At 39.7% G+C, this 25,311-nt stretch overlaps 3 protein-coding genes across 12 annotated transcripts in view; 2 read left to right on the forward strand and 1 right to left on the reverse strand.

The window, feature by feature from the left end:
* Positions 1–269: 269 nt before the first annotated feature.
* LOC129716617 (uncharacterized) lies at positions 270–2,300 on the forward strand. The gene is made up of 2 exons (XM_055666452.1): positions 270–474; positions 538–2,300. Exon 2 carries the CDS (start codon positions 546–548, stop codon positions 2,298–2,300), a length of 1,755 nt encoding a protein of 584 aa, XP_055522427.1. The 5' UTR covers positions 270–474; positions 538–545.
* Positions 2,172–3,325, reverse strand: LOC129719198 (zinc finger protein 233-like). Its single transcript, XM_055670715.1, has 2 exons — positions 2,954–3,325; positions 2,172–2,785 (listed from the first exon to the last, which is right to left on the reverse strand). The coding sequence occupies exons 1-2, from the start codon at positions 3,184–3,186 to the stop codon at positions 2,368–2,370; spliced, it is 651 nt and encodes a 216-aa protein (XP_055526690.1). The 5' UTR covers positions 3,187–3,325; the 3' UTR covers positions 2,172–2,367.
* Positions 3,326–6,116: 2,791 nt separating this feature from the next.
* LOC129717064 (protein sidekick) overlaps positions 6,117–25,311 on the forward strand; it is a 219,912-nt gene continuing 200,717 nt past the window's right edge. For 4 of the 10 annotated variants that reach the window (XM_055667066.1, XM_055667158.1, XM_055667115.1 and 1 more), the window contains exons 1-2: positions 6,118–7,213; positions 12,390–13,075. In XM_055667066.1, the coding sequence (XP_055523041.1) occupies positions 12,883–13,075 (193 nt within the window). In that variant the 5' untranslated portion in view covers positions 6,118–7,213; positions 12,390–12,882. Of the gene's footprint in view, positions 7,214–12,389; positions 13,076–25,311 lie in introns of all 10 variants that reach the window. The other 6 variants (XM_055666931.1, XM_055667013.1, XM_055666975.1 and 3 more) reach the window with 3 other exon arrangements.

Genomic DNA, 25,311 nt, shown 5'->3' on the forward strand with positions numbered 1-25,311 from the left:
TTTGATCATTATGTCAGAAGGTCAAATATTTGACCATTGGACAAAGAGTGTAATACAAGCTTCAGAATTAAACTTATATGCGGGTAAGCCGTGAGATTAAAATAAATATTTTTGAAATAATCCAATATCCTTTCATATGTACAATTTATTTCTCTGCCTGTATACATCATGACCGTATAATCATACCTTCTTTTTTTAAGTACTTTGGGGTCAGACACATCGTTTTTTTTTCACTGTGCATAGCCTCTGGCATCGCTGCTTGAGTTCAACGAATTCAATGTTTACCTTTTTTCCTATAACTGTTTACCTCATCTGAGAGCTATTATTGTTTAATCATAGTTTATATTTCAAAGTGAAATGAAAATTTAGTCTAGTCCAAGAATACACGAAAACGTAATTCGTGTACTTGTGCCTAGCATGTTGAGTTCGTGAAGAAAACACGCTATAGGGCACACTATCCATTTGAATCGAAAGGTAAACGATTATATATTGAACGAGTTTCATAATTTTAATCAAAAAAAAAAAAAATTACCGCAGCCCTCACTATGACGGATTGGAGTTTACTCCCGCTCGTGCCACTGGAGGCCATTTTTCGGCTGCTGAAGCATAAAGATCAACTTGCTTGTACGCTCGTGTGCCGCCGTTGGAATGAGGCGTTTGCCTCCTGTCCGGTACTGGTCCAGAACGTTGTGTTCGTTATTAAAAACATCTACAGTGATGGAGAGATACGGTCCGTTCTAAATGGCAGACAACGCAACTACCGAAATTGGGCCATCGATGTAATCGACGATTGCTGCACGGCAATTGTTGACAAATGCCTGGCGGATGCTGTGAATCGGTGCAAGATAGAATCGTTAACTCTAAACAGCTTTATGTTGCCGCTTGTCGATTGTTTTCGACGGAATGCCACTATGCTTGGCTCCATAACAAAGCTCAACTTAGAAATTGTACTGAGCTCCAACGTGACATTGAACTGTTCCACCGTACAGAAATTGGTTTTCGAACAGCTGAAGGTTTTCAATTATGTTCAAAGTTATTCCGGTACTACGCCAACTCCGGTTGCATTTGTTTTTGAGACACCCAATTTAGTATCGGCTTCAATCATAATAGAAACACTGGCGGACGAGGAAGCCTTATATCGGGAGTATCCGTTGCTGGAGCTGGAAAGCGGTGTAAAATTAGAACAGCTGGAAGTAGATGTTAAAGGACGGATGTGGGAAAGTTTCTTCGCCCAAGAACGCACCGTTTTGCAGCAGCTGCTAATCCGACGTGCCAGTGACGAGAAAGAGGAGAGAGATTGGGATTTGATGTTCAGGAATATGCCAAATTTGGAACAGGTTGAGTTTGTATACCCTAACGAAAACATGTTGGCAAGTTTGAGTCGCCACTGTCGAAAAATCACGCATCTAAAGCTAAGCAGATTTGCATTTGATGATGGAAGTTTCGGTGAATCCATAAGCCGATGTTCACTTAAAGAATTGCGTATGGATGGTGATCTTTACTGCAGCCGCTCGGTGAGGCTTCGCGTGGATAATTTGACTCTCCTCGAGTTGGAATATTCTACGCTTCCGTCGTATCAACATAAATTTCTCATTGTCGCGCCTGAAGTAAAAATTCTCAAGGTTCGTTGCTCTAACTATCAGACACTCCAACTATTACCGGGTGATCAGTTAGAATCCGTTGATATGGATTACTACTTTGGCGAAGGTACATTTTTCGACGGTAGTTTTCTGAGCACGTTTTGCTTCGCTAATATTCGCGACCTGGTGCTCTACGTTAATGGCAGTGCACAGAAATTGCTTGGTCGTTTAGACAATCTAGTGAATTTAACACAACTTCAACTGTTTTGCTCTAAGGGAGCCGACATCAGCTACCTGTTTAGAACTATATGCATTAGCTGCCAAAACTTGGAGAAGCTCAACGTACTAAACGTAGGACAGGGTCAGGTGATTATATTGTTCAGTGTCCTGGACTCATTATTTTACATAGAAAAACTGAAAGAGCTAGCACTACAACACATCACAGTATTTGAAGTTAAGAATAAGTTTCGGCTGAAAAATCTTGCCGCTGTAAATTTTACCGGCAGCGAAGCATTTGGTCTCGATAAGAAACCGACAGAATTTCCCATTGAGACCGGTGGATGTGAGGATAATACAAATAAAATGCGTATATTACGTTATGAGAACTTGTTCATTTATTTATTTATTAATTTTTTTGAGACAAACATGCTTCGGTTAATTCGGATCCCGCCCAATATTCAGCACTTTTTCAAAACATTTTTGTTTCACTGTTCCTATTAAATTCGTTTCCAGTTCACTCGAAAAACTAACTGAGACTTCTACTTCTTGAAATTACCATAAACGCCACTTACCGCTGAGTGGAATTGTGCGAATCGCGGAAATGACGCAATAAAGCTTTACTTCTTTTGTATGATTTGTCACAAATGTCACATTTAAAGGGTCGCTCATCGCTGTGACTGACCATATGGGCTGTGAGATAGTCGGAATATGAGAATCTTTCATCGCAGATGGAGCACTTATAGGGACAATCTGAGCGGTGTGTTTTCATGTGCGACGAAAGATGTAATTTTCGTGAGAACCGTTGCTTACATATGTCACACTTGAACTTCAGCAGCAGCAAGTTCCCTGAAGTTTTTCCAGAATGACTTTTCAAATGACTCGCAAATCCTTTTGCACTAAATTCCTTGTTGCAGAATTCACAAATGTACTTTTTCTGTGGATGCTCGCCAACACCGGCTTTGTGTATTCGCGAACCGTCCGAGTTGCTGCGACAGTTGAAAACGTGTTTTAATAATCAAGGTGAAAAATTAAGAAGCATGGATTTTCTGTGCAAGTCCCTTGAACTCTCAAAACTGAAATAGGTTCACTGCTTTTATTTCTAGTTGGTAAGCAGTTTTTTTGTTCAATTACATGTAACCAAAGAACGACATTACCTGGGACGAAAGGCTGGAATGTCCTCACAAGCTGCTGTACCTTCAACTTCATCAGTAATATCCGTCACATGTTTGTGTATCACATCAACTGAACCTCCCCTCTGAGTGTTCGTTAAAGTTTTTCTTGTTTCCCCGGTGCAACGATTCCTGCTAGCAAGTGAAGTTTTCTTTTCCACCGGCAAAGTTTCGAGTTTAACAGGCTCTTCTACCTTTATTTGAGTGACTTCCTCCATTTCGGCCACACAACTTACATAGTCGAAACAGAAGAACTTTTTCAATTGTTAATAAATATTTATTTTTTCATGTAGAAGGTGAAAAACAGTGAAAACTTCGCAAAATTGAACAGCGTTATTCTAACTCTTTCAACTCGAACTTGTATTTGTAAACAAAACATGTCATGGTATACACGCTGAAAGTTTACTGCTTAACTTTGTGTGATAAATTAACTGTGAACGGAATCGACGGATAAGCAAAGAAGCGCAACACGTGGTGATGATTTTTTTTTTATTTAGATCTGCAAGGAGCGGGTTTTGCGGTTAATTATCATTACGGGGAAATCTGAAATATTCAAATTTAACTAAAATATTGAATGAATATAGAGTTTACCTCTTTTTATTCACAACCTTTTGATTAATAATCAAACAGAAACTAGTTAGACAAAACCAATAAAAGCTAAGAAGATTCTTCTGACCAGCAGAAAGTCTTGATTCCCAAAATGGGTCGGACAGAGTGTTGCCACATTTTCATCTGTACTGGTAGCTGCAAAAATCCTGTTCATTTCTACTATTTCCGACAAAAATCTGTTCCATTGGAACATAGTTGTTTATTTTGTAAACCTTTTGAAAAAAAAAAAACTTCAACAACGTTTTGTTCATTGTGTTGAGCAAACTGTAACTGTATTGACTGTGTTAATATTAGTTCGAACAACTAGCTCGCTTGTCGATGAAACTTTCAAATTGCGAAATAGCGTTCATTGTAACGTTACTGAGTCTCACAAAGTTTAGTCTAATCTTTTCCAGCCATTTGAAAAATCTGTACCGATATGTACTTAATCACAAAAAAATGTAAACTGTACAGTGCAGAACCTGTACCGAAAAAACGAATTTGAATGGATTTATGAAAGAAGCTTCCATTGACATGTTTAAGGTTACTGAAACATACCTGATTACAGTAATCGTAGACCATTTGTAGAACCCCTGGAATCCATTAACGATGAGTGAGATGTTATGTTTTTGGTTTTTTGTTAATTATTCTTGGGACATTAGGTAAAGCCACAGACAGACGTCCAAGCAAGAACAACATTGATCGAAAAATCTGTGTAAATTTTTAAAGAGAATTGCGTTATAAATCACTTGTACACTAGTGCCGTCTGGTGACCTTATCGCTACAATACATTTTTTTTCGCTGGTGTACGAGGCTGGTCTCACTGGTAGCGCTATCTGGTTACGAATTGCTACTACAAAAAACTTTACACACGTTTGGAACTCAGCTTGGACGTCTGTCTGCGGTAAAGCACTCCGATTTGTAATTAGACCATATGTTTATTTAATACAAAATTCGCAGCCAACTGTGTTAACGTACGATCCAAATGCGGAGCTAGCGCTATGATCGTACTGACACTAACAGTTTCTCCCGAGCCGGGATTCCAACTAACAACGGCTGACTTGTTAGGTCAGTACCGAACCTCGAGACCTACTGGCAGGCACTTTGAGGCAAGACATGCACGGGTCAATTTTTTAAATAGGAGAGGTGAGTTACTGTGACGTGTTGTACTTCTCCTAGGGGGTCGTCAATTTGTGACAAATTGTGACAAGGGGGGAAGGGGGAGTAAAATTTAATCAAAATTTGCATGACATACTTAATGAATGTCGCCTTAGTGTTTATTGCAAATAATATTAAAAGATTACGATTAATTCTTTCTTTCCTCAATTTTGCAGGTTGACGACTCGCTTCGCAAGATGGAAGTTGCAGAGTAATGGATGTTGCTTTATTTTCTGGAAGCAATAACTCTCCCGTTTTTTCACAAATACTGTAATTAGTTGAATTATTGACCTAATTATTGATAAAATCTACGTATATTAATACGTTTTCTAGATTTATCTCAAAAAAATTGCAAACTACGACTTCAGCAAATTTTATCGTAATGATTTGACAGTTGAAATTTCACAGTGTTCAGCATATTAAAACGAGTTTCGAAATTATTTCATGAGTACCTCAGAAAAATATTACCGAGAATCTCGGTGGTTGAAATTGGACATGTTGTCAATTATTGTTTTTACAGAACCTTGGTATTTTTTTATTTTACCTCACATGTTCAAATGCCGGTAATTTATTTTACCGTACTCGGTGATATCTAGGTGTTTATGCTTTCGATAACTATATTTTGCGTTAGTACGGTCACAGATTAGAAAGTATCCAACGCAAGTTTGTTTGACACACCCTCAGGAATTCACGTTGATCAGATAAAGCTAGCAACCAATTGCTGGGCATTATAACATAAAATCAAGCTCCTTTAGTCTGAGACTGTTTGCAGTTCTTTGCTGGAGCAGCTTAGCGTAAGTGCTTAGGCCAGGCGTTTGAGATATGGAGTCGATTTCCTCCGTCTCGCGCTGGCAAGAACTGAGTATTTTCAAAACTCACCTGTACATTCGATGAGTGCAATATTTAATAACTACTTCTTTTTTGAGTCGGGAAGTTGTTTGTTTGTCTATCAGATTGTTCCACAGTCTTAGACGTTTCCAGCTTGCTAAAAAAAGTGGAAACCAAGAACCATCGCGCTCACTGGCTACAGATTTAGTTATTGTGAATTATTCTCAGCTGTCGAAATTCTGTTTGATAAAAAAGGAGAAAGCCTCATTTTCTTTTCAACAGCATACCACTCTTTAAAATTAGTGTAACCTAGGTACATTTCCATGATATCGAGAAATAATTCAAATAATCATTTAATCGGTCCAGCTCTATTCAAGCTTATATCTTGCTCAGTTCACCCACACCTTGCTACCTTTAGTGTCTTGAAAAACGAACGTCAAACCGCTAACTGCTCGAATATTCGCGTGCTCGATTCGCATTCATTCAACCTTCGCAGCTCGTATCGTACGTAGCCAGAGCAAAGCAAGAACAGTACCACGCGTGTACCGGTTCGGTTCCCAACAAACGGCAGCCAGCCAGACCAGACAGACGTGTCTGGCAGACAGTCACGTTTGAACCTTCGTCGCGTGTGGTTGTTGGTAGTTGCTTCTGGGGTTTTGTGTCGGAAAAACAATACACACACTGCACTGATAGTGTGTGCAACTTTTACCGTTACGGTACGAACGGTTGTGTGTATTAGTGTTAATTCAGTCCAACAAGAACCGATCGAACTTGAGCTTCTGGAAACAGAAAAATGTCAAATGTTACGAAACAGTAGTGCTTTTATCCGATTATCCTTTTTAATGTGTGTACAATGCTAGTTTAAGAAAGTTGCTTAGCAGCAGCAGAACAACCGAAACTGATGATCGAGCAGCACTAACACAGGCTTATTGTTGCACATTTGTTGTCTCGCTGGAGAATGTTGTACCGCACTCGTGAGTGTGTGTACGTGTTGCGATCTCGTTGAAGTGAGGTGAAAAAGGGATCAAATTTCACAGGATGTTCTACTAAATGCAATTGCGTGCGTAGTGTGCTTAAAAAGTGGATTACTTTGGTGTTTCAAATTCTAGTGCAAAGCTTAAAACCTAGACATTACATTTAACTTGTAATCAAAGTACGCGCAGGAAGCGCGTGTGCGTGTGAAGGAATTTTTATGTTTTGCCGAGTGCGAACACAGAGAGAATAATAAAAAAACGGCCAGAATCCTACAGGTGTGTGTCTGATTTTCCCGCTGATCTTTCATCGAGGTCTGCCGTTTGCCACCACCGCCGCAGCTGTCGTCCCATCGTCCATCGGCCGAAGACCGTGAGAAACCAGAAAAAAGTGGTTGAAATACGAGAATAGTGTTATGGGTTAGGGCAACAAATTCAACAGAAGAAGAAAAAAACACGAAAGCGTCCCGTGTTTTCGGTTGTCTGTCGTGCTCGCTTCAAAGTTTGCCTGAATTAGAGGATACTAAAAACGCGGAAAGAAATTGGACGTTCCTTCGCTGAATGAATGCCACTGTAGATAGCCACCGCCACCCAAACGAACGTTTTGCTGGCACATTCGGCTGAAGTGATCGTGGCGCCGATTTTTTACGGCCATTGCGGAGCAGCTTCTGGTGCCCACATTAACAGCGAAATGGCTCAGGTGAATAATAAAACCAAAAAGCTTCCTAAAGTTATAATGGCACTGGCACTGAGTGAGTTTGGTCCGCTTTATCGCGGGGTTAGTGGTTTCGTGCTGCTCACTCGACTTATTTCTTAGTTATTTCTTAGTATTCTTATGCTAATAGTAAGGGTTCGAATGCGAATTGCAACCGCATCTCATGAAACGTTTTATGTGAGGGTTTAGACTCCAATAATTGTGCCTGGATCAAACGGGTTTTTATGTTTTTACACCAATCGAATTGTGTATTTTATAAGATTTTGTATGATGGTAAAAACGATGGTCTGTTCGAGTCGAAAATTCGACGGAACCTTCTCATTCCAATAGATCAACTATTGTTTGTTTCATTAGCTTAGAATAGTTTGATGTAGTGAAGGTAAAGCTAGTTTTAAAAGTGTGTGACAATTGGCTTTCCAATAAGTTTATTACTGTTAGACTTTATTTGAAACTGATGTTTTGAAGGAAAATGTCCTTGCATTTTTGTTCTGGGTCTCTGAGATCTGAAATTTAAACATTGAAATTCAGAAGTTTTGAGCATAATTTAATTTTTTTGTAGATTTGTTTTTTGTTTAATTCTGTTTGTGTTTTTGTTGTTTCTGTTTGTTTAGTATTCCTCACATTGGAATCGGGAGCATCCAAGATAAGAAATCCTGAAAAAGGAACCCCTCTCTATGGGACTAGGAGTCATGAATGAGAATCCATTCAATTCAAAACCTTCTCAGAATTGGAAACGCCCGGACGAACACATATGATTCTCATGAAACAAAATCGAGTGGGCTACGTACATACTTATGAATTTATTTTAACCGGGACGTCACCATATCCTCGTTAGTTTCAGTTGCTGAAATTTGTAATTCTCTGAATCATCAGACTTACCCTCTTCTCAGAAAAGCGGTTTGATCGAGAGAATGAAGTAAGCTTAACATTCTATCTCTCCTGATGAGTATAATGCGCTTTATTATAGTGGTTACGTTCGTCAATTTCATCTGGAAAAGTGATAGACACATTGCGATACGCGTTCCTCAATAAATATATATAAAGTTACCAATAGCATTGTATGTGTTATAATACTCTGTAACATCAAGGTTTTTTGATAAAATAATAAAATCACAATGACTACAATTAACATTTTGCCAAGTTGGTAAAATTGTTGAATGTGGTCAAATCAATCTTCACCAAAGTTATGAAAGTGATTTGATTGAGTGGTACAGGATTATGAAACTAACGTCAAGGCAGACTTCAAACAGCTTCCAGGACAAAAATATTATAGGGTAACTTAAAGAGGAAATGTGGTAGAGATTTTCAAACACATTGAGCTGTCGAAATATCTCGTCCTGTGGTTTGAAGAGCAACATTTTCATCGCTAAACGTTCCGTCCACCGTTTATGTGCAAGAGTGCCTGAAAAAACGGCTGTTGCCTCTCCTCAAGCGACACAGTTGTTCTGTTCTGTTTGGCCGGATTTGGCATCTTGTCATGACGGAAAACGGCCATGGAGTGCCGCGAACGACGTCCAGGTGGTGTCAAGGGACCCGAACCCTCCCAACACATCAAAGCTCTGCTCTATATAAAAAATACTGAGCTATCTTGAAGCGGAACCTCAATAAGACAGGAAAAAAATTAGCTATGCATCCATCGAAATGCGAAAAATTGTGGTTTTGTGATGCTAACTATTGTACTAGACTTTCCAGCTGGTCTTAAGGTACGATACTGGCCTAACAAACGAGTCGTCGTAGGTTAGAGTCACCTGGCTATACTGAACGTTTTCAACAGAGGGCCACGGATGAGTATGAATGGATACTGGATGGTACCTCAGGATAGCTTTGATACTCCTTACAAGGTATGCGAAACGTCGCCTAAAGACTGGGATGTCGGAGTACATATTTTTCACAGATGGCTCGAAAATTGGTACAAAAACTGGTGCAGGCCCTGTATTAATATTTCAGTGGTTATGTGACATTGCACAATGGTCTAGAAGTTTGAATCTAGAGCTCGATAGTAATATTTTAGTGAGAAACTTTCTTCCACAAAGTTGTTACATATGATAAAGCGCCTATTGAATAAATATCAAAAATTAGAGTGACCTAAAATTTTTTTATAAAATCAAGTACACTAAGGTCGTTTTTTACGCGGATTCCGGAATTTACGCGGTTTTTTCACACGGATTCCGGAATTTACGCGTTTTTTTACGTGGATTTCGGTTTCTCTTAACTTGGATTGCAGAATTAGGGCGGTTTTTTACGCGAATTCCGGAGTTTACGCGGTTTTTTACGCAAATTTCGGTTTCTCTTCACTCGGATTGCAGAATTTTAGCGGTTTTCTTACGCGGAATCCGGAATTTACGCGTTTTTTTACGCGGATTTCGGTTTCTCTTCACTCGGATTGCAGAAATAGGGCGGGTATTTTTTACGCGGATTCCGGAATTTATGCGGTTTGTTAACGTGGAATCCGGAATTCAAGCAATTTTTTAACGCGGACTTCGGAATTTACGCGGTATTTTTTATCGCGGATTTCGGTTTCTCTTCACTCGGGTTGCAGAATTAGGGCGATTTTTTCACGCGGATCCCGGAGTTTACGTGGATTTCGGTTTCTCTTCACTCGGATTGCAGAATTAGGGCGGTTTTTTTTACGCGGATTCCGGAATTTATGCGGTTTTTTACGCGGAATCCGGAACTCACGCAATTGTTTTTACGCGGATTTTTGAATTTACGCGGTATTTTTTTACGCGGATTTCGGTTTCTCTTCACTCGGGTTGCAGAATTAGAGCGGGTTTTTTAAGCGGATTCCGGAATTTACGCGGTATTTTTTTACGCAAATTTCGGTTTCTCTTCACTCGGATTGCAGAATTAGAGCGTTTTTTTTACGCGGACTCCGGAATTTGCGCGTTTTTTTACGCGGATTTCGGTTTCTCTTCACTCGGATTGCAGAATTATGGCGGGTTTTTTAGGCGGATTCCGGATTATACGCGGATTCTGGAATTTACGCGGTTGTTTTTACGCGGCACCTATCCCCCGCGTAAAAAGCGACTTTAGTGTATCTAACATTGTTATCTTTGTAGATAGAAAAAAATGTCGTTCTGCAATGTTATAGATCCGTTGATTTCAAGCATCTCTGCAGAATTTTTTCTCTATCTTTGAACATAACCGATCAAGATGGATCGAGATTTCGGAGCTGGTTTCCCTAACGATACAACGAAAAAATACGGGTTTGATAATTTTCGACGGAGATCCAACCTTGCAATTTTGTGCACAATTTAAGCACTTGGCGCTTATAAATATAGATCCAAGATTGTCCGGTAATGTATTTTCCCGTTGCGACACTTATGTCAAACGAACTCAGTTAATGTATACTGGGTTCCAGGACATTGTGGCATTGGTGTAATTGAAATGGTAGACGAACTTGCAACACAAGGATCTAACTCACAGTTTATTGGTACAGAACCTTTCTGGGTAATATCGAACTGTGCAGTAAAAATGGAACTCAAACGTTGGGAAGATCAAAAGGTAATGATCAATTGGTTGGCTATCATAATGTGTGCCCAATCTAGAAGGTTCATAACATCAAACGTAATAAATGCTGATTGCTTTCATACAACTGTATAGAATGTACTCAGCGATGTGTAGTTAGAGTGCAAGAATATACAATATTTTCATATTGTAATCATCGCCGTCATTTTCGCATTTGAGGAAGAGCTTTTACAGTTATACCACGATTATACACAACCTCGATTATACGCACCCTCGATTTTACGTACTTTGATTTTACGCACATTTTACCTCGATTTTAAGCACACTTTTTTCAAACACATTTTTTATTCGTATGTATTCTTCATTAAATTGTGCGTAATGAAGGGTTATATATATTAGACATGGTTCACTAATAAGGGGCCGTCCATATAGACTGGGAAATCTGCCGAAAACCGGGAGACAGTAACAACAAGACCTCTTTTGCGAAACAGCGAACTTTTTCAAGGTAATATACGTGTCTAACGCGTAAAATATTTGACACCGTAAACGCTCAATCTCTTTTGGAGTAATTTACTAAAACTTTTATATGTAGACGTGTTACAAGATAGAGGAGCTGTTTTCAATGCCTCCTTAGCATTAGTATGTGAGTAAAAATAAATGTGTGAGTCGCACATATACTCTCTCTCACACACACACGCGCGCACACGCACATACACACACACACGCAAACAAATACGCACACACAGAGCTGCGAATTTTCACTGTCAGCAACAAAATATCAGTTAAAATTGATGGCTGAGAATATCGATTTCAGCACGAACGAGCTGGGAATGAAATTACTTTCAGGTTCAATCGGTGACAGTGGTAATACTGACTACTGCGATTTCGCACGCGCTGTGTTTTTTAGCGATGTTGATGTGTTTGAGAATGTAGATGCTCATTTACTTAATCGGCTTTATGCATTGGATTGGCACAGATCAAACGTATTCAAGACAATATCATTTTTTTCACTGACATGACTTTCAATGAGAATTGACACGGATCTCAATCTAAGAGAATGAAATTGCTGTTGTGTGATATTCATTCTGCAGTTTCGAAATTGCGCAGCTCTGCGCACACATATACGCACTCATATACGTGCACACATATACGCACATACACACATACATATACGCACATACACACGCATATACGCACATACACACACATACACAGGTACACACGCAAACACACATACACTATAAAAAGAAATAAAAATTTTGATTCGATGTTATGCACAATTCGATTTTACGCACATTTCAAAAACGAGAATGTGCGTAAAATCGAGGTATACCTGTTATTGGAAATTTTATATTATTATATTAGCAGTTCTACGTCAAGCCTGCATTTGAACACTCAGACCTTTCTATTTTCGTTTTAAGTTTTGACCCATTATCAAGTGCATAACCTCGCGCATTCGCCATTTCAATTGAAAGCAAATTGTCTCTCCTCAACAAGCAAGAACATCCACAAGGTAGAATAACGCACCACACCGAATGCACTGTCATGTGCCCGTGCCATATAAAATAATCTTAATACGTTCATTGCTACTTCCAGCCCCGAAAGAGTGCCCTCAGTTGGTACTCAAGATACCGCGCTTGGTACACTAATTAATCGCTCTATTTTTCTGTGTTTTTTTTTCTTCTCGTTCCAGAGCAAGCAGATGAAGCAACGGCGAAGATGAATAATAATCAACAGTAAATTGTGTGTGCGTGTAAATCTTCTTTCAAGTGAGCATTTTACTGCAACGAAAATAAAAAAAAAGAGTTGATTAGTAATACCCCGAGCTAAGTACACATTGCTAGCAGAGGAAAAAAAATAGAAAAAAGTACCAGTGAAGTGTGTTTGAACAACAAAGCGCAAGCATTGTTGGTTTCGTGCTTATCTACTACAAATATTGGAGGTGCGAAGAGCGTGTGTGTGTGGTTCTGTTCGGTGTGAGGATTTCTCAATCCCCTTCGTCGCGCGATAAGAGTGATAACAGCAGCGTCGTCGTTGTCCAACTCATCAGGAGTGGGGTTCAGAATTTTCGCCAGTTGCGCGTTTGAGGCGTAGTTTTTTTTTTGTGAACGAAAAAAAGAAGAAGAATATCATCCGATCCGAATCCGAATGGAAAAAGTGATGCAGCAGCAATAACCAATCGAAGTATGGAAGCACACGAACGACTGCTGCAGCGGTTGGGTCGAGAAATTGCCGGGCAGGAAACAATGGCATGCAACCGCGGCGACGTTAGACGGTGCTGTTCCAGATTGGTCCCCATTAGCGGGGGTCGAGTGCTATCAGCTTGGGTGCTGGTGCTGCTACTAGGCGGCGTTTCGCAGCTGTCGACAATCAATGCAGGTTAGTGTGAATATGCCTATATTTGGTTAGTATTAAATGGAGCCACAGTACCCTTTCAGAATCATGAGAAAGTTTGTGAATTCGGTAACATCGGTTACTAACAACTATGTGAGGTTGGAATATTAAAAAAAAAATCAATAAATAAACGCTGAAGGGCAGAAGAATTTAAAATTAATACAAATTGAACTCAGATCAATTCAAACCAAGAAATTAGTCAATTTTTGAAATCGTTGTTCAGTTATTCTGCGTCAGTTTAAAATATTCTCATACATTTTTTTATGTGCTCTAATGCATTATCGGTGATTCTGTTTAATTTTAAATACGGTTCTTGTGGTTCTGGAGTCAATTTAAATAATTTTTTTTATTGGGATTTTGCCAACTCCATGGACAAGTTTATATGTGAAATCCCTCATTGATGATTACCTTCGGATTATAAGGCTGCAATCGATATTGAGTTCCCAGGCCTACAAACGAACAAACAAACAAATGTTGAGATAAAAAATATTGGCTACCACCCGTGATGGCATGGCCGCATTGTTACCGTGACAAACTCACATTCCTGAGCAGAACCCGAACGCGTTCGTCCGTCCGTCCGTGTTTGCTCTATGAATAAATTTTGAAGTGCGCTGACTGACTTCCGCCAATAATGCATGTTCAGCACCCTAAACGGTTGGTTATGGATTGATGGGCGGGGACCGCCTAATAGCGTGATTTCGTGCCACCGTTGACCGGCTAATTTTTCGTGTTGCGTTTTTTTTCACCTGGTAATAATAGCCAGCGCCTCAAATGGGTTAATTGGAAGGAAACTTCCTTTCCTCGAAAAACGTTGGAAAAATGTAATCCATAGCCGGTTCTTTTAAACAAAACAAACCAATTTTTTTCAATTTGTCAATTCCGGCTGGCAGGCAAACTGAGCCGCCGAAGCCATAAGTACTGTTATTGGTTCCCTCGAAATTATAATAAATCATAAAACAGTATCCTATTAGCTTTGAAACAGGAGAAAAAACACAACTCGCGAAAACTTACTGAAATAGTTAGAACGCGGCAAATTCGCGCCACCAGCCAGCTTCGGTTCGAAACACATAATTTGCACATTTGAAGTGAAAACTTTTTCCCTCCCACCCTGGCTGGGGCGGGCGTTGAAAAGGTTGGATGATAAACTACACGGAAAAGTTTGTTTCTGGAAAATTGCGGGCGTCCCACAAGTGCTCAGGTTGGCTTTCCTGCAGCAGAGAGGAGCAACGGCAACTGAAACGTGTAATAACATTGCTGCATAATGTATGCATGCCGAAATTACGCCGCGCTGCATCACGAACGAACGAACGAAGCGCACTCGGTTGGGCCCAAAAAACGGGTGTGCCTCGCTGTTTTGTATTCCGCGGGCCTACTTTTGGCGGGGTGAAGATCCAGACACTATCCGTATGGCGTTTGATTAGGGAGTATAGAATGTGTGGTATGGAGAGAGATTTTCCACACCGACCGGATATCAGACGGGGTTGTGTTTTAGATTCTTGTGTGGTTATACCACTTTTGGGCCCCGATTGATGAGTTTCCTGGTCTGTCGGGAAAAGGCGTTCCGGTACTAGTTAATGGTAGAATTGTTAAGTGTTATTATTTTCTCAATGGTTACTACTTCAATGGCTGCATGTTACTTTCCAAAGTTTTTTTTTATATGAGTCTAAAAATTATGCAGTAGTTAAAGTATTGCGAAAATAAAAAGACCCTAAAAATAATAGATTTTTAAATACACAAGTTCAATTTGTAATCATGACGGGACTAAGCATATTTTGTTTGACTATTCGTCTAAATTTGTCTGATCTCTGGAACTGCGTTTTTCAACAATTCTAAACCTTATTCGGATTTCTTTTAGTTCGTGGTTTTAGCACATTTATTTAGTGAATCTAAGCATATTTTTAAAGTTTTTGTTTTTCGCTCAATTCAAATTTTTTTTTGTTTATTTATTTCTCCGTCTGGTTGTTAACAAATTATAATTGCACTATTTTATTGTTTACTGTGATCCTGAACTTGCGTGACGATTGTTACAACAATTCTTAAATAACACTGGTCAACACAGGTATGGTTCCAAAGCTCAAATTGGAAATTTGATTTGGTTAAAAAACTGTAATCTTGCAAGGGCAACTATTTTGAGCATTCGGGCAGCATTTTCTTCGTTTTTGTCGACCAGTGTAATTTTCCCGTTACTTTGATTTTTCTAGTGTTTCTACTGTTCAGAGAGCTTGTTTTTGGTAAAATTTAGGGATTTTCCCTCTTTTTGATTGGTGTTCGATCGTTTTATTCAGTCTTACCCTGTAAAACCATTTATATTATTCTTTTATATTTTCTACTTTTCAAATAATATTTTTCGTAAAGGTGATTCCAAGCATAATTTGGTATCATTTTTTAAGATTTTTTCCGGTCATAAACCACCTTCTGAAACGCTTCTGGAATGTCTAAAATGTGTTGTATACAATAAACAATGTGAACACGAAGAAAATGATTACAAGTTGATTTCAGAAAATGAATCGCTACGTAGATTTCAATGGTTGTCCTATCGTTGTGGAATTGCATAGCATACCTACCTTATACCACGCATACGAAAAAGTATTTGTAATTAGCAACGTTGTATGAGGGAGAAAAAAGTATACCCGGCAACTCTTGTCATATTTTCTCTCTACTTCGAACGCGTATGACGAACAAACTATACCCGCACACAGATGAAAGAAACTAGCAACATGTGTAAAATATGCGACAGTATGTGTTGTTCGTTGACTGGAGATGAATTTCATTACTTTCTAAGTAATGAAATCATTATAAAAGGGAACCTTTTTTGTTATTGCTTCAAAGGAACAAGTTGTCATACTCGTGATCTCATAACATATGCAAAACACATGACAGTATGTGTTGTAACTTGACTGAAGAAGAATATTGCTACTTCCCAAGAAAAAAATCTTTTACGAAAGGCAGAATTTTTAGTTACTGCTTTTAAAGTAACAAGGAAAAGTTTTGAGTGTATCAGAGGCGTCGCGTGGTTGATTTCGTAACATTGGTGCCCATGTTCATTCCAACATTCATTTGAGATCTCTTTGCTTGAACAAAAGAATAAAACCAAACCAAAGTGTACGATGCTTTGAATTGAAGGGTTTCGCAAGTACGATTACTCGTTTTTATATGTTGTCAATTGTCATATTTCGATAACTGCATATGCGCGGATATTAGGGAATAGGGTACTCAGAAATGAAAATTACAGTCTGCTAATCTCTAGCCCTTATTTGTGTAAAATAATAATAATTAAGTACCCAGTGCAGCTTTACTATACATATCTAATACAAAAATGTGAAATTCCGTGACGTAGTTAACCTTATTGATATTTTTTGCTTCGCTTCTGAGGTGTGTTCTTCTGTAGAATGGCTAATCGAAACAGGAACGATACCCAGAAACCAGAAACTGATCATAGACTCCATTTAAAATTCTGGAAAAAAAAGCCTAAAATGACCAGATGCCTTCCAAGATGTGTAATTCCGGCACCGGAATTGCGTAATCAACTGCAAATGCTTTACGGACAGTCTCAGTTCCATTGAGGCTCTCCGATCGATGAAAGACGGTAAACTCTCTCCGTACTTCCTGGGGAAAATTCGGGAACATTCGAGTGCTTTATCCGAAAAATCTTCTCATATTACTTTAGTGTGGGTCCCTTCTCACTGCTCGATACCGGGCAGTGAGAAAGCGGACTCTTTGGCTGAATTGGGCACTGCAAATGGTGAAATTTATGAAAGACCAATTGTTTTTAATGAATTTTTCGCACTTGTACGTTAGAATACGATCATCAGTTGGCAAAGTTCTTGGACCAGAGGGAAACTGGGAAGGTGGTTACATTCCATTATCTCCATTATCCCCGACGAGCCCGTGGTTCAAGGAGTTGGATGTGGGTCGAGATTTCATTTGCGTGATGTCCTGGCTTATGTCCAAACACCATAGATTTGACGCGCATCTCCGTCGTTTTAGGCTCGGGGAAAGTGGTATCTGTGCCCGTGGTGAAGGTTATCACGACATAGAGCATGTTGTTTGGTCATCCCCTGTACACCGTGACGCCAGGTCTAAACTAAAAACTTCCTTTGAGACCGAAGGTAGGCAGCCGGCTGTTCCGTGATGTCTTAGCGAGCCGTGACCTACCAAACCTACCGTGACCAAAATATATGCAAGAATCTTTCATTTATATTTATACTCATGCTTGTTATTCTCCTCACTATGTGACAAGAGCGGAGAAAAATTCACCGCGCACTTCCCTTTTAGTATGTGCCTGCGTGTAACAAAGCTTTCACCACTTCTTGCTTCTGTCTCCACTTCAAAGTGTCTCAACCAACTTACAGAGAGACAAACACACTTCCAGCTAACCCCACATCTGATAGAAACAAGCGGGGTGAATCACTCTACAGAGAATACGCAGAAGTACACCACAGTGTTCACTGGCGAGTAGTTAGGAAAGTAAAAAAAAACCTACCGGGTGAAAGTGTAGTCCTCGTGTAGCTACACCGCGAAAACGAATTCGATATAAGTAAACTCGACCGGCACGAGCAACGCAGTCTATTTTTTTTCTTCCAATCTCTTTTTCTCTTCTGCCATGCCCAAGAATCGAATTGTAAAAAGCACCGCAGATAGCTCTTCTGTGTTATAATTGTGCGTAATGTTCATACGTGTGAGAAAGTACACCACATTCCATTGTCTCGTAAGAGAGAGATTTCAGATTTCACCGCGGTGCTTTCTGGGAGCTCACCAGATAAAAATCGTCCGTCGTTCTCTCCAAGCATGTGCGTTGATTTGCTCTTCAGTGTGAGAGCAGTTGTTTTCGCAGTGCAAGTATGTTCTCCTGCACTCTAGAGATTTTCTGAGGAGAAAAGACAAGCATGTTTATACTAGCTGAGTACCCGATCTTGCTCGGGATTTAATATCAGCTCGTGCTGTGCCTGTGGTGAAGGTTATCACGACATAGAGCATGTTGTTTAGTCATGCCCTGTACTGAGGACTGGTTGAACTCGAGAATTGTTGTTCCTATTGAATTTCGTTGCGTGGTATATAGAGGGTCATCCACAAAAATCCTGTCATCTCTCTTTTCGTCTCTCTCTTGTGATCAAAATTAGGTTTCAATTATTTTCATATCAACTCTAACACATTCTCTAATTCTTCCTCTGGGTGTCGCTTCTGCTCCCTGATTTTTTTCTTTTGTTTTTATTCCATGTGCGTCTCTTTTTCCGTTTCTCTTTATCTTTGTTTGTATCCCTCTCTTATTCTTGTTATCTCTCTTCTACTTGGTTGCTCAACCTAACCCATTAATTCTATCACCTTTTCTCCCATTCCTCATCACATCCCTACGGTCCACCAACTGTTTTTTTTGTGTGGACCCCACTACGACCAGTAGTTGTTCGATCTATTGTGGCATTGTCCGGACGTTTTTGCTGTTTGCACATTTCTGTTTTTTTATAGTTATAGTACTTTTTATTTTCTCATTCAGATTTAGTAACCTACTTTCTTCCTTATCGATTCTATCATATCCTCCTGCAAGCTATCACTCTAACAGCGTAGACGTGCTATAGTCTATGATATTATCGAAGCTTTAGACGAGAGGTTATTAAATCTGGAGAGAAGGTTTTTGGTGGAAGAGCCTGAGAATAAGCCCATACTTAAGGTCCTTTTTGCGAACGAATGGTTTGGTTCTACAAAGATTCGAACCTATCACCATTCGCTTGTCAAAGCGGACTCTGTAACCTTGCGGCTACGAAGCTCGACCCACCAAATGTTAATTCAGAGCACTTTCTATTCTCAATCGGCACTCAACCTACTTATTTCCCTCCCATTCACTTACTTTTCGTAACACTTTTTCATCTCTCCTTATATTAACATAGATTTCAGAGGCTCTTTTTTGTTAGGGACTTAGAATTACGTTGTCCATTGATGTGAACTTTTGTAATAAGAGGCTCTTAGGTGGCATCCATAAACTACGTAATGCAGAAAAGCCAATTTTTAGATTTTGTATGCAGGTGCCGAAAAAAGTCTTTTCACTTTGAATATAAACCATTTCTTGAGAAAGCATTGGCTTTTAACAGCTTTTTAGATCTTGAATTTCAAAATGTCGTTAGACACCGATTTCCGGTACCTAAGCGTCATCCTGGTTCCTGAAATACCACTTTTTGGGGGATTTATGAATGTTTTCCACAGTTTCATACTACTTTCCAGAAACCGGAAGTCACCATATTTGATTTGAAAATGGCATCAGACATCATGTTCCGGTCTCCGGAAAACAACTTCTGGTCTCGAGACATTACAGAAAGCCCCGAAAGTCATCGAAATAATTCTAAAAGTTTCCATAATGCACGAAAAATCATGATACTTGACTCCTTCCTTTTTCAGGGGTTGTCCGTCCACCTTTAAAATAAGTCTATGACAACCTCCTTTATCAAAGGAGGATTAGTGAAGTCGGTTCAGGCATTCAATAGTTCTACTGGAACATACATACTAACATACATACATACAAAACTTGTCTTTTATATAAATAGTTTTTGCCCATCCAAAGTATATTAAAAACTCTTCTTGGAAATTATTCTCAATTAAAAGCATTTTTTGATAATATTGTGTGGAGTCATGCTCATTGGATTGAGCGCGCGTATGTATTTTGGCTGTAAAGTGGATATGTATTTTCAAAATGTTTTCATGGGATTCAAATAAGTTTTGAAAATCAATTTTCCCAAAAAATGTCCCAATTCTATTCTCTACAGTAATTTGAAATGAAAAAACGTGTTTTAAGGTAGAATTATTTAGAAAAGTTTCATTAATACAGTTTGGCATCCATCGAGTCAATTAAATTATCAAACATTTCTTGTGGAATTTCATTCTACTCGTTTCTTACTTATCTCTCCAACTCACGAACCGTTCCGAATTGCAGCCCACCACTGAAGAGTCGTCTCACCAGGATTTCCCAGAGGTTTTCGATGGGATTGAGATTTTTCGAAAAACCATGACAATGATTTTTTACTTACGTGGATGGCAACATTATCTTGGAAGATAAAATTGTCCATAATGTCTTCTGCACTAAAACACTGTCCAGGAGCTCTACATAACTGTCGGAGTTCATCCTGGTCGAAATAGTGCCATAACTAATGTTGACTGGACTTGCCCAAATGCTTGCCAGAAAGTCAATGGTATGGCTACCAGTTTCTGTTCGATTGTTCAGCAGTGGTTGCAAATAAACGTTCCATCAAAGAGACGGCCTTTTTCGCCAGTCTGGAGTACCCCACTCCTACGTGAACTTAAACGCGAAAGAAAGGCTTGCTAACGAAAGCGTCGCGTGCTATGATCTACTTACAGCAAAATTGGTTTCCAGCGCACCAGCAATGCGTATCGAAAGCTGAACTCGGCTTTATACAAAGCTTATGTCATGGAAATGCAGTTTAACCTTCGACGTAACCCGAGAAGTATCTGGAAATTCGTTAACAGTAAACGAAAAAATTCGACTGTGCCGTGCAACGTGGTCTTGGATGACGTTGAAGCGAAATCTTCTGCGAAACTTGCGAGCTCTTCGCTAATTTTTTTGCACCTGTGTTCGACGAAACTCCTGCCTCTGAACTCGAAGCTGAGTCTGCTGCATCAGACGTTCTTATGGACTGCTTTAATCTAACATCGTTTGTGGTTACTCCTGCAATGGTTATCTCTGCTGCGGAAAAGCTGAAAAGTTAAAATTCTCCGGGACCTGACGGTATACCGTCGGTGATGTTCTGTCGCTGTGCTTTTGATTTTGCTGCGCTACTCGCAGCCATTTTCACCCGCTCCCTCAATGATGGAGTTTTTCCCAAAGTTTGGAAGCAATCGTTTATGTTTCCCGTGTTCAAATCTGGCGACAAGAGAAACGTAAAAAATTATCGAGGCATAACAAGCTTATCAACAGCGTCAAAGCTATTCGAAATAATCGTCAGTGATGTGATCCGTAGCCAGTCTATAAGCTACATCCCTAATGATCAGCACGGTTTCATGCCTGGGAGATCTGTTACCACGAATTTGTTGGATTTCACCAGAACCTGTATGACTGCAATGGAGAACAAAACTCAAGTGGATGTAATCTACACAGATTGGAAGGCGGCTTTCGACAAAATCGATCAAAACATACTGTTGGCCAAACTGTCTTCTTCGAGGCTGTTATCGTGGATTAGATCTTATCTGACTGGTCGTAAACTTCGTGTCAAAGTTGACTCCAGTGTATCTTCGAGTGCTCCAAGGCAGCAACTTAGGTCCGTTGTTGTTTACGCTTTTTTTCAACGACGATGCTTCGAAATTGCGTCTGGGTTGCAAACTCATTTACGCCGATGACTTGAAAATATATTTGGTGATTCGTTCAATTGCAGACTGCCACTGTTTGCAAAATCAGCTGAATCTGTTCACGGATTGGTGCTTTCGCAACAAACTAATCGTGAGCGTACCAAAATGCTCCGTCATGACATTCCATCGCTCAAAAAAAAAGATTATATTTGACTACTGCATTACGGGACTTCACTCCGAAGGGTTGAGAAAATGAATGACTTGGGAGTCGTTCTGGATTCAATACTGTCATTCAACAACCACTACATCACGATAATTGCCAAGGCCAATCGACAACTTGGTTCATTTCGAAAGTTGCCAAAGGCTTCAATGATCCATACTGTTTGAAGTCCTTGTATTGTGCGTTGGTGAGACCAATTCTGGCGACCGCTTGCATTGTCTGGAATCCTGTTGATTCGTGCTGGATCGATAGAATTGAAGGCGTTCAGCGAAGATTTATCCGACTGGCCTTACGTCACCTTCCTTGGCGAAATCCTCTACCTCTTCCTGAATATGAAAACAGATGCAAACTTTTAAACATGGACACATTTGAAAAAAGGCGTAAAATTCAACAGGCGTTGTTCGTCGCGAAGTTGCTCAATGGAGAAGTTAACTCCCCTCGACTACTTTCCATGCTGGATTTCCGTGTGGCTCAACGTCCTCTCCGGTACCGGTCACTGCTGCAGGAAAGATTCCATCGTACTGCCTATGCATATGATGCAGCGATACCCTCGATGATTCGGACTTCCATGCTTGTAGAGGATCACTACGACTTCAGTGAAACTTCTAGTCGTTTTAGAAATAAGATTTCACGTTCGAACATTTTGTAAATTTTTATTTATTCATTGAGACACCACTCATGTCAGATGAAATACAGACAAATACAAATAGGAGACTTCCGTTTTATTGAAAACGCAACTCACCCCATGAGACTTCCACCTCCAAAGTTATTAGTCAACTTACTTGGGACTTTTTCCGTAAACCATGCCAATAATACGCTTGGTGCGCTTATGGGATTTTCCTGTACTTTACTTGTGACATAACCACAGCTTCCATGTTTTAAGCTGCCATTTTTATGTTTATTTGATAGAGATACACTAAGGTTGCTTTTTACGCGTTTTTTACACGGTTTTTTAGGCTTTTTTACGCGGATTCCAGAATTTACGCGCTTTTTTTTACGCGGATTCCGGAATTTACGCGGTTTTTTTTGCGCGGATTTCGGTTTCTCTTCACTCGGATTGCAGAATTAAAGCTGTTTTTTTACGTGGATTCCGGAATTTACGTGTTTTTTTACGGAATCTACGCGATTTTTTTGCGCGGATTCCGGAATTTAAGCGGTTTTTTCACGCGTTTTTTTACGCGGCACGTGTCCCCCGCGTAAAAAGCGACTTCAGTGTAAAAAAAACTTGCAACCAATTTCATCGACCATTCTTGATTTGGCTATATTTTTAGGGCCACAACGGCTTATTTGATTGGTCTGACGTCTTCCGCAAAGTTTTAGATACTAATTTCGTTTGAAAAAAAAAAAAAACACTTTAAAAAAATTATTTATTTGTTGAATAAAAGGTAAAAGAAAAATTAGTAAATAATTATCTAGAATAGCTCATTTTTTAAAAATCTATTTTTTTACAAAAACTACCAAATAATGTCTAAACATTGGGAACTGTCCGATCACGGAGAAATAAAATTGAAGTTATAAATTTTGGAAACCTTTTTTTTATTTTTTTTTTCGCTGGACATTTTTTTGGAAAAACAAAATTTTTACTTAGGTACAACTTTTGACCGTTTTGGCTGTAAAAATGTGTCAAAAAATGTCCAATAGAGCGCTATGGGAAAGTGAAAATATTTTTAAAGTCACACGTTTAGAGATATCTTGGTTTTACTAATAAATAATTGTCACCACAATAACCATAAGTAACCGTCAAGACTACTTTAAATAGCGAATCAAATGCACACCTCTTCCCTTATCCACAGATTACGAAGCATATTTCCTAATTTTCAGCACCATTCTCGAACGGTCATAACCAATAAACGACTAATACCTGCTGCCAATCGAACACAAACGGAGTCAACAGCCCGGCAGGTCCCAATTGATATTCTAGAAATGGTTCGTTTAATTCCTCTTCGCTTCAATAGCCACTCCGGGTACAATTATTAGAGGAAACATTCATTAGTCGTTGAACAAGCTTAAGGTATGATTCTTTATGTGCATCAGAGCATCATCATCGGAGCGCAGCAGCAGCACGGACAGAGTCCAACAATTAAACCAAAGAGGAATTTATTTAATCACCTTGTTCGGGTTCATTCCACATCCAATTATGTTTTCTCACGTGGACTGCTCAGCTCTTTATCCGTTGTTAGATTGGGTTGCTGTCTAGGTTATAGTATTTGGACACTGAACTTTACTGCAACCACAATCTTCGGATCAATTATTAATGCAACTTTAACCGACAGTTGGGTTCACAACTGCACCGTCAACCTTATGTTAGTTTTCCTTGCCCGGTTTTTTTCTGCTCTCTGCCCGAGGGAAAGAATGCAACCCGATGGCAGGACAAGTAGCATTCTTTTCCATACGAGCTAAAGAAGACAACCCGGTAAGTGTCGACAATTAAATTTTAATTTAGTAGTAAATCAACCTCCTCGGGCGGTTGTGGTACTGAGTTCTCCGAAGGGCAGGGATACGTACTTACCCAACTCATTTCCGCTCATTTAGTCATGTTCCATCCTAGAACGGAAAGGAGCTGCTGCTGCTGGATTGCATCATCGCGTTGCGTGCCAAACCCCGATGCGACTGTGTGTAGCGAGTGTTTCTTGTTTCTTAGCAAGTCCACTTTTCAGGTGAAGAAGGGATTGCGCTGCTTGGCAGTCGATTAAGTGGTATCCCCCCAGTTGGAGTCGTTTGCCGGCAAGATCCAGTTGTTGTACACCCATAAAATGATGCACTGGGAAACAAACAATGTGTGTGTGTGCTTTTGATTCAAAACATGATTGAAAATTCCGGTTTTAATAATGCAGCAGCCAAGAACCACTTCTGGGGGACGACTCTGTGGAATGTGACTTCTGCTAATGCGTTGCTATTTCATTGCAACGTAAAGCAGTAACATAAATCTAAAAACGGTTTATTCAACTGTAGAGTATAATTTAGTGTTTTTAGATTGTGGATAGTTTGCGAGCAAAAAAAAAGTTAGAAAAGTAGTCATACTGAGTGCTGTTCGAAGAGTTTTTCGTCTGTTAAAAAAAAGTCCCACAACGAAAACTAAAACGATCGCTAAAGGCTGCCACAGGCAAACCGTGTCCGCTAGAGATGGCGGCAGCCGGGGTAAGTTTAGGCTTCATAATTTGCTAATTAGCAATGCAGAACGGCTCCGGCGGCCGTTATGTGAGGTGAACATTCTTTTCGACATTGTTGTTCGTGTCAAGACGAGCGATATATTTTTTTTTTTCTCTTGGTTTCCTTCCTCAGGTTCTTTAACCTACATATTTGCTCGCTTCCCGATTTAAGAAAATCAAAAGCAAGCGAGAAAGTACATACACGACGACGACGATGACGAACACGCGCATAAATTTGCATACAATGCATAGACAGTGCACTTTTTCCTTTTTGCCGCAAATTAAACTGCACAAACCAAAAGCGCCGCCGCCGCTGAATGGAGAACTTTTTTCTTCCTTCCGCTGGGCGCATGCGCCCCAACCCGGTGGGTAATTTTGGACGATATTCGCGTACAAGTTAAACAGATGCTATCTGTCGGCTGATGTGCTGCTAAAGCAGCCCGATGGGATCAAGGGAAAATCATTTTCTTACCCGTTTAATAGAACAAAGAAAAAAACCGCGATTGGTTGGATGCATAATTTTTCACATCCCCAACAGGATGGCAAAGGAGGTCTCGTGATCCGAA

Source organism: Wyeomyia smithii, chromosome 1, assembly GCF_029784165.1.
Source record: "Wyeomyia smithii strain HCP4-BCI-WySm-NY-G18 chromosome 1, ASM2978416v1, whole genome shotgun sequence".
Classification (NCBI taxonomy): Eukaryota; Metazoa; Arthropoda; class Insecta; order Diptera; family Culicidae; genus Wyeomyia; species Wyeomyia smithii.